This window comes from Orycteropus afer, unplaced genomic scaffold (genome assembly GCF_000298275.1).
Source record: "Orycteropus afer afer isolate SDZICR_OR568_19922 unplaced genomic scaffold, OryAfe1.0 scaffold00545, whole genome shotgun sequence".
Lineage (NCBI taxonomy): Eukaryota > Metazoa > Chordata > Mammalia > Tubulidentata > Orycteropodidae > Orycteropus > Orycteropus afer.
Genome location: NW_006922132.1, coordinates 235,074 through 249,590, shown reverse-complemented (window position 1 = coordinate 249,590; position 14,517 = coordinate 235,074). Strand labels below are relative to the sequence as shown.

Below are 14,517 nucleotides of genomic sequence, written 5' to 3'. Positions count from 1 at the left end.
AAATTCTTGTAAGTTTTTTTCTGTGTTTTCGTTGGTCTGTCGGTCAATCCTTTGAAGATACCTAAAAATAATTCTTTTGAACTCCTTATCAGAGAGTTCCAATGCTGCTTCTTCTTCAGGGATGTGTTCTGGGTCTGTATCCTGCTCCCTTGTTTCTACTACTTTATCCTGCTTCTTCACGTGGACTGTGATGGTCTGTTGTTTCCGGGGCATCGTGACTTTGTTGTATTTAGATCTCTGTTAACTGTTTATGAAGAGCAGCCAAGGTTGGTTCAGGCTTTTCTCGGTGGTTTTTTATTGTTGGCCCATTGGTGGAGAAGGAAGAAGTGGCTCTCACTCAGTAAGTGAAGTCGCAAGAGGTGTGGGTGCAGTTGTGTCTTATGGGGACTGTTGTTGTCTCTCACTCTGTTGGACACAAATTACAATTGAATAACCATCAAAAAACTAAAAGCCCATGGATGAAAAACATACCATTTAATCACACATGAACAATAACCAAAAAAAGAGAATAGGGGAAAAAAAAGAAGAAAAAACAAGCAAATCTGCAATATCTGGCTATAGGGCATTAACAAGAAAACAAAAATAGGGAAAAAGAATAATAAATGAAGGAAAAAATAGGAAGATTGCAAAAAGAAAAACAAGGAATGGGGTTAGTCACGAGAAAAGAAAACAGGGAAAAGAAAAAAAGCAAACAAAAAACCCCTTAAATTGGGAGGGGGGAGCAGAATTTCAACCAGGCACAGGGGAAAAAAAAACTGCTGAAAACTAGGACCTGGTAGGGGAAGATTAAGAATAATAATAAAAAAGACAAAGGTATTAATAATATTAGTTGGTTTGAAATGGACAAATACAAGCAAACTAATCACCGGGAAAAGAAAGTTAAAAAGAAAAAGAAAAAAAAAGAAATCAGTGGAGGACTGCGTAGGGCACCCAGGCTCTGTCTGAGCACACAGACTGTGATGGCGTTCTTGTGGGCCCAGAAGGTAGGTGGGAGTGGGGATGGCCACACCTCCATTCACCAAGCGGGTGTAGGGTGTAGTAACAAGAAGAATGTCGTACCTTTTCAGTCTTGCAGGCTCCGAGTGTCCTTGGGGTTGCTGGAAAGCAGAACATGATCTTAAGCCCCAGAAATCTGTGAGAGCACTGTCTCTTTAAATATCCAAAATAGTCAAGCCGCTTTTAAAACCTTCAAAATGGCCACGCCCTCCGGACCAGCACAAGTCCACAGCTCAGCCCACCTTTCTCTTCACCTTCTCTGTTTGTTCCCCAGCCACCATGCACAGTCTGTGCAGTCCCTGGCTAGCAGGGTGATTTTTAGGTTATTTTTTAAGTCCTACCACCACAGGAATCTGTGAGAGCACTGTCTCTTTAAATATCCAAAATAGTCAAACTGCTTTCTAAACCTACAAAATGGCGGCACCCTCCAGACCAGCAAACGTCCACAGCTCAGCCCACCTTTCTCTTCACCTTCTTCGTTTTTTCCCCAGCCACTGTGCACAGTCCGTGCAGTCCCTGGCTATCAGGGTGATTTTTAGGTTAATTTTTAGGTCCTACCACCACTCGGGAATGTCCAAGTCATTTGTGCTGTCAGGGGCGCTCAGGTCCCTGCCAGACTGCAGCTCCATATGTCTCCTTTTTTGGTATTTTCACGCAAATTCTTTTGCTAGTTGGGGTTTAGTCTACTTCTGCATCCTTCCCTTCAAGGCTCAGGGGTCCAAGATTATCTTCTGTGTCTGTGTCAATTGGTTTCCCTTTTCTTTGTTGAAGAGGGTCTGTGCCGTCCTTCTACCTAGTCCTCCATCTTGCCCGAACCTGTTCTTAAGCCCCTGGAATCTGGTGGAGCACTGTCTCTTTAAATATCCAAAATGGTCAAGCCACTTGTAAACATTCAAAATGGCTGCACCCTCTGGACTGGCAAAAGCCCACAGCTTAGCCCGTTTTCCTCTTCACCGCTGCTTTCCCTTTTATTCCACAGCCACCAGAGCAGTCCTCCATGCAGTCTCTGGCTAGCAGAGTTGATTTTTAGGTTAATTCTTAGGCCCTACCACCACTCGGGAATCTCCAAGACATCTGTGCCATCAGGATCTCTCAGGATCACTGCCAGACTGCATTTCCATATATCTCCTTTTTGGTATTTTCATGCAAATTCTTCTGCTAGTTGGGGTTAGTCCACTTCTATATTCTTCCCTTCAAGGCTCAGGGGTCCAGGATTATCTTCTGTGTCTGTGTTAATTGGTTCCCCTTTTCTTTGGTGAAGAGGGTCTGTGCAGTCTTTCTGCCTATTCCGCCATCTTGGAATGAATCCTCCAGCCATATACTTTTTCCTACAGATGTGTCCTTGCATCAGTTCTCCCCCAGTGATTGAATCCTTCTGAAGTGTTGGGAAGTATCACACCCAAGAGTACAGTTGCAACTTCGATGGACTGGTCTTTATGAAGTTTGACTAACTGCTCACTCATCCCTAAAGTTAGCAGGAGTGAAATTGTGGGCAATCAAATTGCTCTGGACTACATTTTAGCAGAGAAAGGGATGTCTGTGCAAACACCTCCTGCTGTGATATGGATCCTGCTGTGTAAAGATCAACTTCAGGTCAAGTGGAAGACAGTTTGCAAGTTATTGGAAAGGTGACCAACTGGACAAGGCACCAAGTGATCTATTCAGGAAGCAACAAATCATATTGATGGTCCTAGCTTACCTCATGGTTTCCAAGCTTCCAATAACCCTCCTAACATCCATTTTAATCCTCTTCCTACTTTGCTTATTCTTGCCATGTTTCCTAAATTTTATCACCCAGTTTATTTCTAAAAGCTACAGGACTTTTCATGTCAACACTCTCTCATGATCCACAAAAATAACTAGCCCAAGTATACCAAACCATTCCTTTTGTAGATCCCCACAACAAGCTACAACAAGCTGCCCAACAGTTCCATGCTAACCTTTAACATCAACACTATTCAGGAGGAAGAAGCCATAGTGGCCAATACCCCCATACCCAAGAGTGGAAACTGTGGTAATTAAGGTTATATGTCAACTTGGCTGGGCCTGCTTCTGAGTGGCTGGGCAGCTGGTGGTAGTTATTCTCATTATGAGACTGGCAATTAACTCCATGGTGGAATCTGCTACGAGCAGTTGAGTAGCTGCTTTAGGGATGTGGTCTGCTTCCCATACATAAGGAGAAGCTTTGGGAAGTCTACAGCTTATGGCACACTTGAACCCCGGATGTAGCCAAGTCATTGTTCAGCAGCCTGCCATGTTGCCCTGCTGATCTTGGAACTTTTTCTGGACTTGAATCAATGCCTTGCTGTTTGATGATATTGGGACTGTGTCTTTTTACTTGTTGACCTTGGTTTGTCAGCCTCAGCAGCCAGCAGCTGCCTGAATGAAGACCTCCAGGTTCTGTGGGCCAGGAGCAAGAGGCAGAACTGAAGTCCAAGGTCGAAGGGCTTTCACTGCATCCCTAGAGCCTGGCACTTTGAATTTGGACTTCTACCCACCAAAAACTGTAAGAGAATAAATCCCTGTTTTTTTAAGCCATCCCATTTGTGGTATATTTCTGTTAGAATGGCACTAGGTAACCAAAACAGGAACTGTGAAACTTAAGGGGGGATTTGTAACCCAGCCCATGCCCCCATAGCTCCTGCAATTAGTAACTTTCTATAGTAACTTCCTTTAAGTTGTTTCTTTTTTAGAAGTGACAGCTGCAAGCAGGAGACAAGGGTATACCAGTTACTACTAGATTCGGCCTGCAGAGCATGTGCAGAAGACTTCAGCCTTGTCCTAAAGTGCCCTAGTGATGTATATGCCCTATGAAAACTCCTCCATTGATCATGCTAAGAACATGCCATGTATGACCACTGTGAGCATACTTGCACCACCCTAAAAATCCCTATGCATTAGATCTCCTAGAATTTTGATGAATAGGTATAATTTCTCTTTTCAAATCCCATAAAGCTGTAAATCACACTTACTTCAGGGAGGTAGGTTTAAGGAGACTCCCTCCTGAGTCCCTGCCTAGCACTATGTACTTTCTCTTTCTCAAAGGCTGATGTGATAGTTAAGGTTGTGTGTCAACTTGGTGGACCATGATTCTAAGTGGTTTAGCAGTTATGATGTAATCATCTCCCATCATGAGATCTGATATAATGTAATCACCTACATGGTAAGATATTCTATGAGCAGACAATTGGTTGAAAAGTAGTTTCCTCAGGGATGTGGTCTGCTTCCAATATATACATAGACATCCTGTGAAAATTATCAGGCTTTTTGCTGGATCTTGATCCTGCATCTAACTCATCATCATCATCTCTGAATCTTGGGCTTGAATCAATGGCTTGCCACATTGCCTATGGATCTTGGGATTATTGCCTTTACAGACTGTGAACCAACAATCTTCCATTTTACCTGCAAATCTTGGATTCCTCATCCTCTGAAGGATCCTGCTATACTGCCCGCTGATCTTGGGTTCATCAGTCCCTGCAGCTGTGTGAGTCAAAAGCCTCCAGTTTGATGTATGACCTATGGACTTAGGACTTACCAGCCTCTACAGCTCTGGTAGCATAGTGCCTAAGGCATTTGACTACTAACCAGAAGGCTGGCAGTTCAAACACACCGGCCACTCCTCGGAAAGAAGATGGGGCAATCTACTTCCGTAGTGATACTGCCTCGGAAACCCAAGGAAGGGTCACTGTGAGTCGGGTCCAACTCGACAGCACATAACAACAACAACAACACAGCTGTGTGAGCCATTTCCTTTTCTCTTTCTCTCTATATAAGCTTCATTGGTTTTACTTCTTTAGAGAACCCAGACATTTGGTAGCTAGAGTGGTTCTAGAAAAACAAAATTATAAGGATGAGTTCTCTAAATTGGTTCTCAAGTTTGATTAGTCATAAAGGCACAGATGACTCTGCCTTCATTAGTAAAGATAGCGCTGCTAATCCATGAGGTGGTAATATTAATGTACAAAATAGTGCCACCAATAGATCAAGTATTGTTGAGAAATGAGGCTCTGTGTACCTTTCTGCAATTTTGTCAGAATGAGGGTACAAAGAAGCTGGTTGTTGGGTTCTATTTATGCTAAACAAAATGGTGACAGAACAAGATGAGCTCAGGACTTCAGAATCACACCTCAAGCACCACATAAAAGACCTAACTTTTACTTGATCTGTGTAGGTGGAAGAATTCCAGATCAAGTGAACAGCAGTCTAACTTGAATCACCAGAATACAGAGTCACAGCCCTCAGTTAAGTGGCAGCACTTAATCAACAGACAAGGTGGGCATGGTTAATGTAATGGACAGCAGAGTCAAAGCAGTAATCTGAATGTTCCCAGGAAACATCTCCACCACCCACTGTTGTTTTTAGACCTGTAACTAGACTTAAGACCCAGCAGACGTCTTTTAAGGGTGTGGGATAATGGTGCAAAGAACATAAAGTTGGATCAATCTCAGTTTATTAATTTGGGCCCACTCAGCATAGACCCTTCATTCAACGTTTCAGCTTGAGAAGTTAGGAAAGGATCTGATGGTTTATTTTGTTAGTTTACTAAAGCATGGATTATGCGGTGGCTTATACTAAGTCAAGTTGATGTACCAGACCTGCCTTGGTATAATGTAGAAGAAAGTATCCAAAAGCTTGGGGAAATAGGCATGGAATTATCAGATTAGACCCCCAGACCCACACAGATGGAGTGCCCAGAGGACACATGATTTACCACTATGGTAAGGAACAAATTTGTGAAGGGCCCTAGCATCCTTGAAAACTGCTGTGATTGGTATTTTATGTAAGCCAGATTTGACAGTGGGAGCTACCCTAATTGAATTAAGACACCTAACTATAATGGGGCTGATTGGACCCTGTGGTGGTAGGGGCCAAGTGGAAGCACTTAATCAACAGACAAGGTGGGCACGGTTACTGTAATGGAAAGCAGAGTCAAAGCAGTAATAAGAATAGTATGACTCCTATCAACTTATGGCATTGGCTACTTGGCATGGTGTCCCTAGGAGTACAATAGATGGGAAATCTACTAAATATTTACTTGATCTGTACAAGTGGAAGAATTCTAGGTCAAGTGAACAGCAGTCTAACTTGAATCACCAGAACACAAAGTCACAGCCCTCAATTAATTCCCAGACTTGAGCCACTTCACAGACTCACAACCCCTTGAATGAAGGGGAGGCCTAGTTCACTTAAAGAAGAACCTCACTACACTCAAAAATTTATACTGTCAATCTTTCTCCCAGCCTTCCCCAAAGGAGTTTACAGCTGTTTTATGAGCGTGGCTGTCCATTGAGGCAAGGAAATATTCAGATTTCTTGAGGATTACTGGATACTAGCTCTGAATTGACACTAAGTCCAGGAGACTCAAAACATCACTGTGGCCTACTGGGCAGAATGGGAATGTATGGAGGTCAAGTTATTGTTGGATCCCTAGCTCAGATCTTTCTCACAGTGGGTCCCTAAACCCATCCTGTAGTGATTTCCCCAGTTCCAGAATGCATAATTGGAATAATTAACATGCAGAACCCCAATATTGGGTCCTTGACATGTGGCATTTGGGTTATTACGGTAGGAAAATCCAAGCAGAAGCTATTAGAACTGCCCTTACCTAGGAAAATAGCAAACCCAAAGCATTCCTGGTGGGATTGCAGAGATTAGTGCCACCATCAAGAACTTGAAAGCTGCAGGGGTGGTAATTCCCACCACATCCTTATTTAACTCACCTATTTGGCCTGTGGGGAGTGGGGGAAAACACATAGATCTTGGAGAATGACAGTAGATTATCATAAACTTAATCAGGTGGTGATTCCAATTGCAGCTGCTCTTCCAGATTTGCTTGAGCAAATTAATACATCTCCTGGGACCTGATATGCAGCTACTGATCTGGCCAATGCCTTTTTCTCAATTCCAATTTTGAAGGGTCATCAGAAGGAGTTTGCCTTCAGCTGGCAAGGCCAACAACACACTTTCACCGTGTTACCTCAGAAGAAATCAACTATCCAGCTGTATGTCATAATTTAGTCCCCAGTGACCTTAATGCCTTTCCTTTCCACAAGACATCACACCAGCCTATTACATTGATGGCATTATGCCAATCAGACCAAGTAAGGAAGAAGTATCAATGACTCTAGACTTACCAGTGAGACATTTGTGTGCTAGAAGGTAGGAAATTAACCTGACAAAAATTCAGGTGCCTTCCACCTCAGTGAAATTTCAAGGGGTCCAGTAGTGTGGGATATGTTGAGATATTCCTACTAAAGTGAAGGATAAGTTATTATCCCCATATTGGGTTTCCAACACTGTAAATCTTTACAGAAGCAGACTGCCACATCTTTCTTCCATGGAGCAGTGGTGGGTTCAAACCACTGACGTTTGGTTAGAAGAAAAATGCCTTAACCACTACATCACCAGAGCTCCTTATTTGTATGTGTCTTTGTTGTTACATGCCCTCGAGTTAGACCCAACTCAAAGTGACCCTTCCTTGGATTTCCAAGGTGCTATCAGTATGGAAGTAGATTACCCAACCTTCCTTCTAAGGAGTGCCTGGTGGGTTTGAACCGCCAGAGGGTGGAAAATTAATGCTACAAAAATTCAGTCACCTTCCACCTCAGTGAAATTTCTAGGTGTCCAGTAGGGCATATTCCTTCTAGAGTTGTGGCTCCTCCCACAACTAAAAAGGAAGTATAATAGCTGGTAGATTTTGGAGGCAATAAGTTTGTCATTTAAGTATGCTACTCTGGCCTATTTACCAAGTGATTCAAAAACTGCTACTTTTGAGCACAGCCCAGAACAACAGAAGGCTCTGCAACACATTCAGGTTGCCATGCAAATTGCTCTGCCACTTGGGTCATATAATCCAGTTGATCCAATGATGATTGAAGTATCAGTGGCAGATAAAGATACTGTGTGGAATCTTTGGCAGGCCCTATTGATGAATCACAGTGCAGACCCTTAGTATTTTGGAGCAAATCCCTGCCATCCTCTGCAGATAACTACTCTCCTTTTGAGAAACAGCTTTTGGCCTTTATTATGCCTTAGCAAGACTGAATGCCTAACCGTGGGCCACCAAGTCACCATGTAGTCTGAGCTACCCCTCATGAACTTGGTGTTGTCTGACCCACAGAGTCATAAATTTGGGCATACACAGCAGCACTCCATCACTAAATGGAAGTGGTACATAAAAGATTGGGCTCGAGCAGGACCTGAAAGCACATAGTTGCATGAGGAAGTGGCCAAAGTGCCTGTGGTCTCCACTCTAGTCACATTACCATCCCTTGCCCGATGGCCTCATGGACAGTTCCTTATGATTATTTGACTAAGGAAGAGAAATTTCATGCCTGATTTTCTGATGGTTCTGCATGATATGCAGGAAACACTTGAAAATGGACAGCAGCAACACTGCAATCCCTTTCTGGGACCTACCTGAAGGATAAGGGAAATTATAAAGATGAAGGGAAATTCTCCTAGTGGGCAGAACTTTGGGTAGTGCATAGGATTGTTCACTTTGTTTGGAAGAAGAAATGGCCAGATGTATAACTGTATATTGATTCATGATGGGGTATCGCCAGTGGTTTGGCTGAATAGTTAGGGATTTAGAAGGAACAGAATTGGAAAATTGGTGAAAAAAAGGTATGGGGAAGAGGTATGTGGACAGACCTCCCTGAATGGGCCAAAGAAGTGAGAATATTTGTGTCTCATGTGAATGTACACCAAAGGTGACCTCAGCAGAGGAGGATTTTAATAAGCAAGTGGATAAGATGAGACATTCTGTGAAAACCAGTCATCCTTTTTCTCTGGCCACTCCTGTCATTGCCCAGTGGGCTCATGAACAAAGTGGGCATGGTAGCAGGAATGGAGGTTATGCATGGGATCAGCAATGTGGACTTCCACTCACCAAGGTCAACTTGGCTATAGCTACTGATTAATGCCCAATCTACTAGCAGCAGAAATCAACACTGAGTCTGCAATATGGAACCATTCTTTGGGGTGATCAGCCAGCAGCCTGATGAAAGGTTAATTATATAAGACCATTTATATCATGGAAAGGACTGCATTTTGTTCTTACTGGAATACTTACTTAGGACAGTGATTGTCTTTCCTGCATGTGATGCTTCTCCAAAACTACCACCCATGGACATACAGAATGCCTTATCCACAGTCATGGTATTCCACACAGCATTGCCTCAGACCAAGGGACGTTCTTCACAGCAAATGAAGTGTGGCAATGGGCCTATGCTCAGGAATTCACTGGTCTTACCATGTTCCTCATTATCCTTAAGCAGCAGCCTTGATAGAACAATGGGATGGCCTTCCAAAAACACAATTACAGTGCAACCTAGGTGACAATATTCTCCAGGAGGCTGTGTATACAGAGTCCAATATATGTGATTCATGAGTCTAGGAACCAAGTGGTGGAAATGGAAGCAGCATCACTCACTGTCACCCCTAGTGACCCACTCAAGATAATATTGCTTCCTGACCCTGCAACCCTATGCTCTGTGGGTCTAGAGGTCTTAGTCCCAAAGGGAAGGACGCTCCCACTTGGAGACACAGCACTGATTCCATTGAACTGGAAGTTAAGAATGTCACCCATTCCAGCCAAGCAGTAGACAGGCATACTAGTTGAGCATTTACCTGAGGTAGATACACTCCTTGGAGAGAAAGAAGGGCTGCTCAGGCACAGGGAGAAAGCTCAGGGGGTAGGAGTGCAGGGAGGGATGGACACAGGGAAGTGGTACCTATCGGGAGGAAGTGGGAGAGGAGATGTTGCATTGTGCTAAATTGTGGTCAATGTCATGAGACAAAGTGTATGTGATCTGCTGCATGGAAAGTGTATTTGCTCTGTAAATTTTCACCCAAATCACAATAAAAAAAAAAAAAAAAAAAAAGAATGTCACCCAGCCATTTTAGACTCCTCATATCTCTGGGTCAACAGGCAAAAAAAAGAAGTTACTGTATTTGTCTAATGTTATTGATCCTGATCACCAAGGGGAAATAAGATTGATATCACATAATGGAGGTAAAGAAGAATATGTCTGAAATACAGTAGATTCCTTAAGATGTCTCTTAGTACTATCATATTCTGTGATTAAACTACAGCAACCTAATTCTGATATGACTACTAATGGCCCAGACCTTTCAGGAGTAAAGATTTGGTTCATCCTACCAGGCAAAGAACCACAACCAGCTGAGGTGCTTGCTTAAGGCAAGGGGAATATAGAATGGTTGATGTTGATGGGAGAAGGTAGTTCTAAATACCAGCTACAATCACATGGCCAGCTGGAGAAAAAAGGACTATGGTTGTTATGTGTTTTTCTTCCTTGTGTGTATGCACCAAATATTTTTGTTTTCTTCAGTTTGAAATAGAAGATGTAAATGGGGCTAATGAATTTTCAGTTATCATGTTAGGTGCAAGTCTGACTTCATAACTGTATTTAGCGATTATGTGTAGTTTAAGGAGATGGGTACAAATGTCAAGTGGACAAGGGGTGGACTGTGATAGTTAAGATTGTGTGTCAGCTTGACTGGACCATGATTCTGAATGATTTAGCAGTTACAATATAGTCATGCCCCATGATGAGCTCTGATATAACACAATCACCTCCATGATAAGAGATACTATGAATAGCCAATCAGTAGAAAGGGAGATTCCTCAGGGGTGTGGCCTGCTTCCAATATATATGGACACCTGGAGAAAATTCTCTGGCTTTCTCCTGGATCTTGATCCTGAATCTAGCTCATCATCATCTCTGGTTCCTTGACTTGAACCAGTGGCCTGCCACACTGCTTGCTGTTCTTGGGATTGTTACCATCACAGCCTGTGAGCTAACAGTCTGCCATTTCACTTGGTGATATTGGATTTGTCATCTTCTGAATCCAGTTGCCTGCTATACTGCCTGCCACTCTTGAGTTCCTCAGGTCCTGCAGCTAGCTGAGTCAGGAGAATCCTCTAGCTTAACATCTGACCCATGCACTCGAGACTTGCCAGCCACTACAACTGCTTGAGCCATTTCTTTGAGATCTCTCTCTCCCTCTCTGTCTGTCTCTCTCATCATCACTAGTTTTGCTTCTTTAGAGAACCTGCCTAAAACAGCTAGTATTCAGGGATTAGATTCTGTGCGTGCCTAAAAGCGACAGTCCTCGGGGTCCTCCCCTATTACATCACCATTTAAACATCTACATGAACTGGTTGAGCCAGAATCTGGCCATTCGATGTCATATAAAAAGGCAGGCTCCAGATTTAGAAAAATTAGCAAATCTGACATATGCTTTAGGCTCTTCACTTGTGTAGGAAACACCTCCAATTTTCACTTCAAAAGAAAAGCCTATTTTCCTCAAGGTGTTTGCCCTTATGTGCGTATAGTCTGCTATTCATAAAGTTTTCCAGTAATACAACTCAAGGTACAGGATCATTTTTAGAAATGTTTACATAAATACTAGAAGCTCTGCCTATGTCCGTGACAGTTAAAAAACAAAACCTGAAACAATCCTCCGGCGCTACGGTACCTGACGGTTCCCGCCCTCGCTTTTGTGAGAGAGGACCTTGGGGGCGTTAGACAGAGAGCGATGCCCACGTGACCACTAGCGGCAGCATGCCGCTAAATCGCGCGATCCGCCGTCATATCAGCTTATGCCGCCGGCCCCTGATTGGCTGGTGGCTCTTGTGTTTGACCTCTGTTTCCGCCCGGCTTAGTCGCTCCAGCTGGAAAGCGGAGACTGCAGACCCGCCTGGCAGCCTGAGTAACTGAGGAGGCTGGAGCAAGCTGGAGCAGAGAGTGACCTTCTCGAGGTAGGGGCCAGGAAGGCGGGAGAAGGAGGCAGAATAAGGGCTGCAGAGGAGGAGAGGAAGAATGGGGGACTATCAGGAGATGAGACGAAGGTGAAGGATGAGTGGGAGCGTGCCATTAGTTCTAAGCTTACAGCGGGCGTTTATTGAGTGCCTCGTAGATGTCAGGCACTGGGTAGAAGCTGGTGATATTACGCTGAGATTGCTCTGAGAGCTGTGCCCTGACGTGCAGGAGAGCGCCTGGACCGGACCTCCTTAAGTCAAGCTGCGAGGGCTGTGATAGGGCCAGTGTGGGATACATGCTGGCCCAGGCTGAGTTATGGCTGAGCTAGACCTCGGGTTTAGGGGCCTCTGTGATGAGCAAGAAGGAGCCCTTGTGACGCAGTGCTTAAAGCGCTCGACTGCTAACCAGCAGGTTGGCGATTGGAACCCACCAGCCTCTCCGTGGGAGAAAGAGGTGGCAGTCTGATTTCCTAAAGAATTTTGTTGTTGTTGTTATGTGCCGTCGAGTCAAACGCGACTCATAGCGACCCCCTCCTTGGGTTTCCGAGGCAGTATCACTACGGAAGTAGGATTGCCCAACCTTCCTTCCGAGGAGTACGGTAGTGGGTTCAATTTTGTTTTGTTTTGTTTTGTTTTGTTTCTTTATGCCCGGAGAGAGGAAGTATTTCAGGGCACATGAGGAGGTCTGGGCGTGAAACACCTATATGGGTGGGCTTGAAGCAAATGGAATAGTTGATAATGATGTTGTGGATATTTTTATTCAAGGGAAGTCTGTTCATGGATCACTAAGACTCTACGATGCAGCCATTTCCGTTCTTGTAGAGTTTGTTTTTTTTGTTTTTTTTAACAGGGCAAATGGATTGAGCTGAACTGGTGGTTGTGACATAATTAGGATGCAAGGACAACAAAACAACAGTTTGAAAAGACTAGAATGGGAAAATAATCTATTATTTCAGAATTGTAAAACGTGAAGTCATGTATACTAATATTCTTTTATTATAGCAGAGTAAATTTGGAGGTGGTATAGGAGAAGAAAACATTACCTAAGTAGAGAAAGTTCCTAAACCGGAAAGTTTGTGGCAGCATGGTATCTCAGCAAAAACTTCTCATGAATTGTCTTTATAGGACTATAGTGACTTTTTTTTTTTTTAAGTTTTTAATACCAATTTTTAAAAAATACAAACCCTTTGATCATTTACAGAGTTGTTATGTGCCACCGAGTTGGACCCGATTCCTAGAGACCCCTCCTTAAGTTTCCCAGGCAGTATCACTACAGACATAGATTGCCCAACCTTCCCTCCAAGGAGTGGCTGGTGGGTTTGAACCAACAGCCTTCTGGTTAGCAGTCAAATGCCTTAGGCACTACGCCCCCATAGCTCCATGAATGGTTACAAGGACCATATTAAGTAATTCATTGTACTGCACAAGGCTGAAGGAGAGCCACCAGATTTTAAAACTAAAAAGGTTGACTTTGATGAAGGGTGCCAGTTCTTTACACACATAAAGGATAAAGCCAGCATCTAAAATATTTGAATGGGGTTCATAGCATACCTGGGCATCATTATACAAAAATCTCTAGGCTGTTTCAGTAGCCACCTATACTAGTGGTACAAACTTGTCATAGACAGGCTGGACTGAAGAAAACTGAAAATTTTATTATTCCTGGACAACTCATCTCTGCATTCTCCTTCTCAACCTCTTGTTGAGTATTTACTTTTAGCCTTGAATTCCCCACTTCCCCTAGTTTGACTGGAATATAGGCTTTTGACCAACAGGTTTTATGTTCCATGTCTTTACTACTTGGCATGTTACCATAGGACATAGTACAAAGGAACACTGAAATAGAATCAGACCTGGGCTTATGCCATTTATGCTTTAGAGAAAAAACTTAACCTACTGGGCTTCAGTTTCTTTAACTGAACTTTAGTGTCCCCAAGTGCCTTGGTTCTCTAGTGCTGCTGTAATAGAAATGCCACAACTAGATGGCTTAATTTAACAAATAGGAATTTATTCTCTTGAAGTATAGGAGGCTAGAAGTCCAGATTCAGAGTGCTGGCTCTAGGGGCTGGGTGAAGGCCCTTGGACTTTGGGCTTCAGCTCTGCCTCTACTTTCTGGCCCACTGGAGCTACAGGCTGTTTTCTAACTCTCGCAGTTACTGGCAGCTAAGGCTGGGAAGCCAAAGGTTGACAGGTAAAATGGCACAATCCCAAGATCATGAGGCAACACATCAGGCCAAGACAGCCAAATGCAGGGCCCAGATGGAGCAAAAGCTAGAGACTTTTTCCAAGCTCCCTTCCCACTGATTAAGATCTCAGCACATTCCACCATGGAGGTAATTAGTCTCATCATGGGGAATAATTACAGCTAGCTGCCAAGCCACTCAGAACCATGGCCTAGCCTAGCTAACATACAACATTAACTATCACACCATGTATAATGTGAAGAGATTGAACTAGAGATGATATTAAAGATCTTTTCAGGTGATAAAGGTTGTGTTTAGGGGATTCTCTTCATAACGGGCTTGTATTTCATATAATTATTCTTAAATCAGGAACTTCATATATATATGTATGTTGTTGTTGTTGTTGTTGTTGTGTGCCATCGAGTCGCCCCCGACTCATAGCAACCCCTCCTTAGGTTTCCGAGGCAGTATCACTACGGAAGTAGATTGCCCAACCTTCCTTCCGAGGAGTGGCTGGTGGGTTATATGTATATGTATATAAAATATACA

At 43.5% G+C, this 14,517-nt stretch overlaps 1 protein-coding gene across 1 annotated transcript in view; it reads left to right on the top strand.

The window, feature by feature from the left end:
- Positions 1 to 11,588: 11,588 nt before the first annotated feature.
- Positions 11,589 to 14,517, top strand: part of SC5D (sterol-C5-desaturase) — a 7,946-nt gene continuing 5,017 nt past the window's right edge. The window contains exon 1 of the mRNA XM_007955905.2: positions 11,589 to 11,736. Within this exon, the coding sequence (XP_007954096.2) occupies positions 11,589 to 11,736 (148 nt within the window). The remainder of the gene's footprint in view (positions 11,737 to 14,517) is intronic.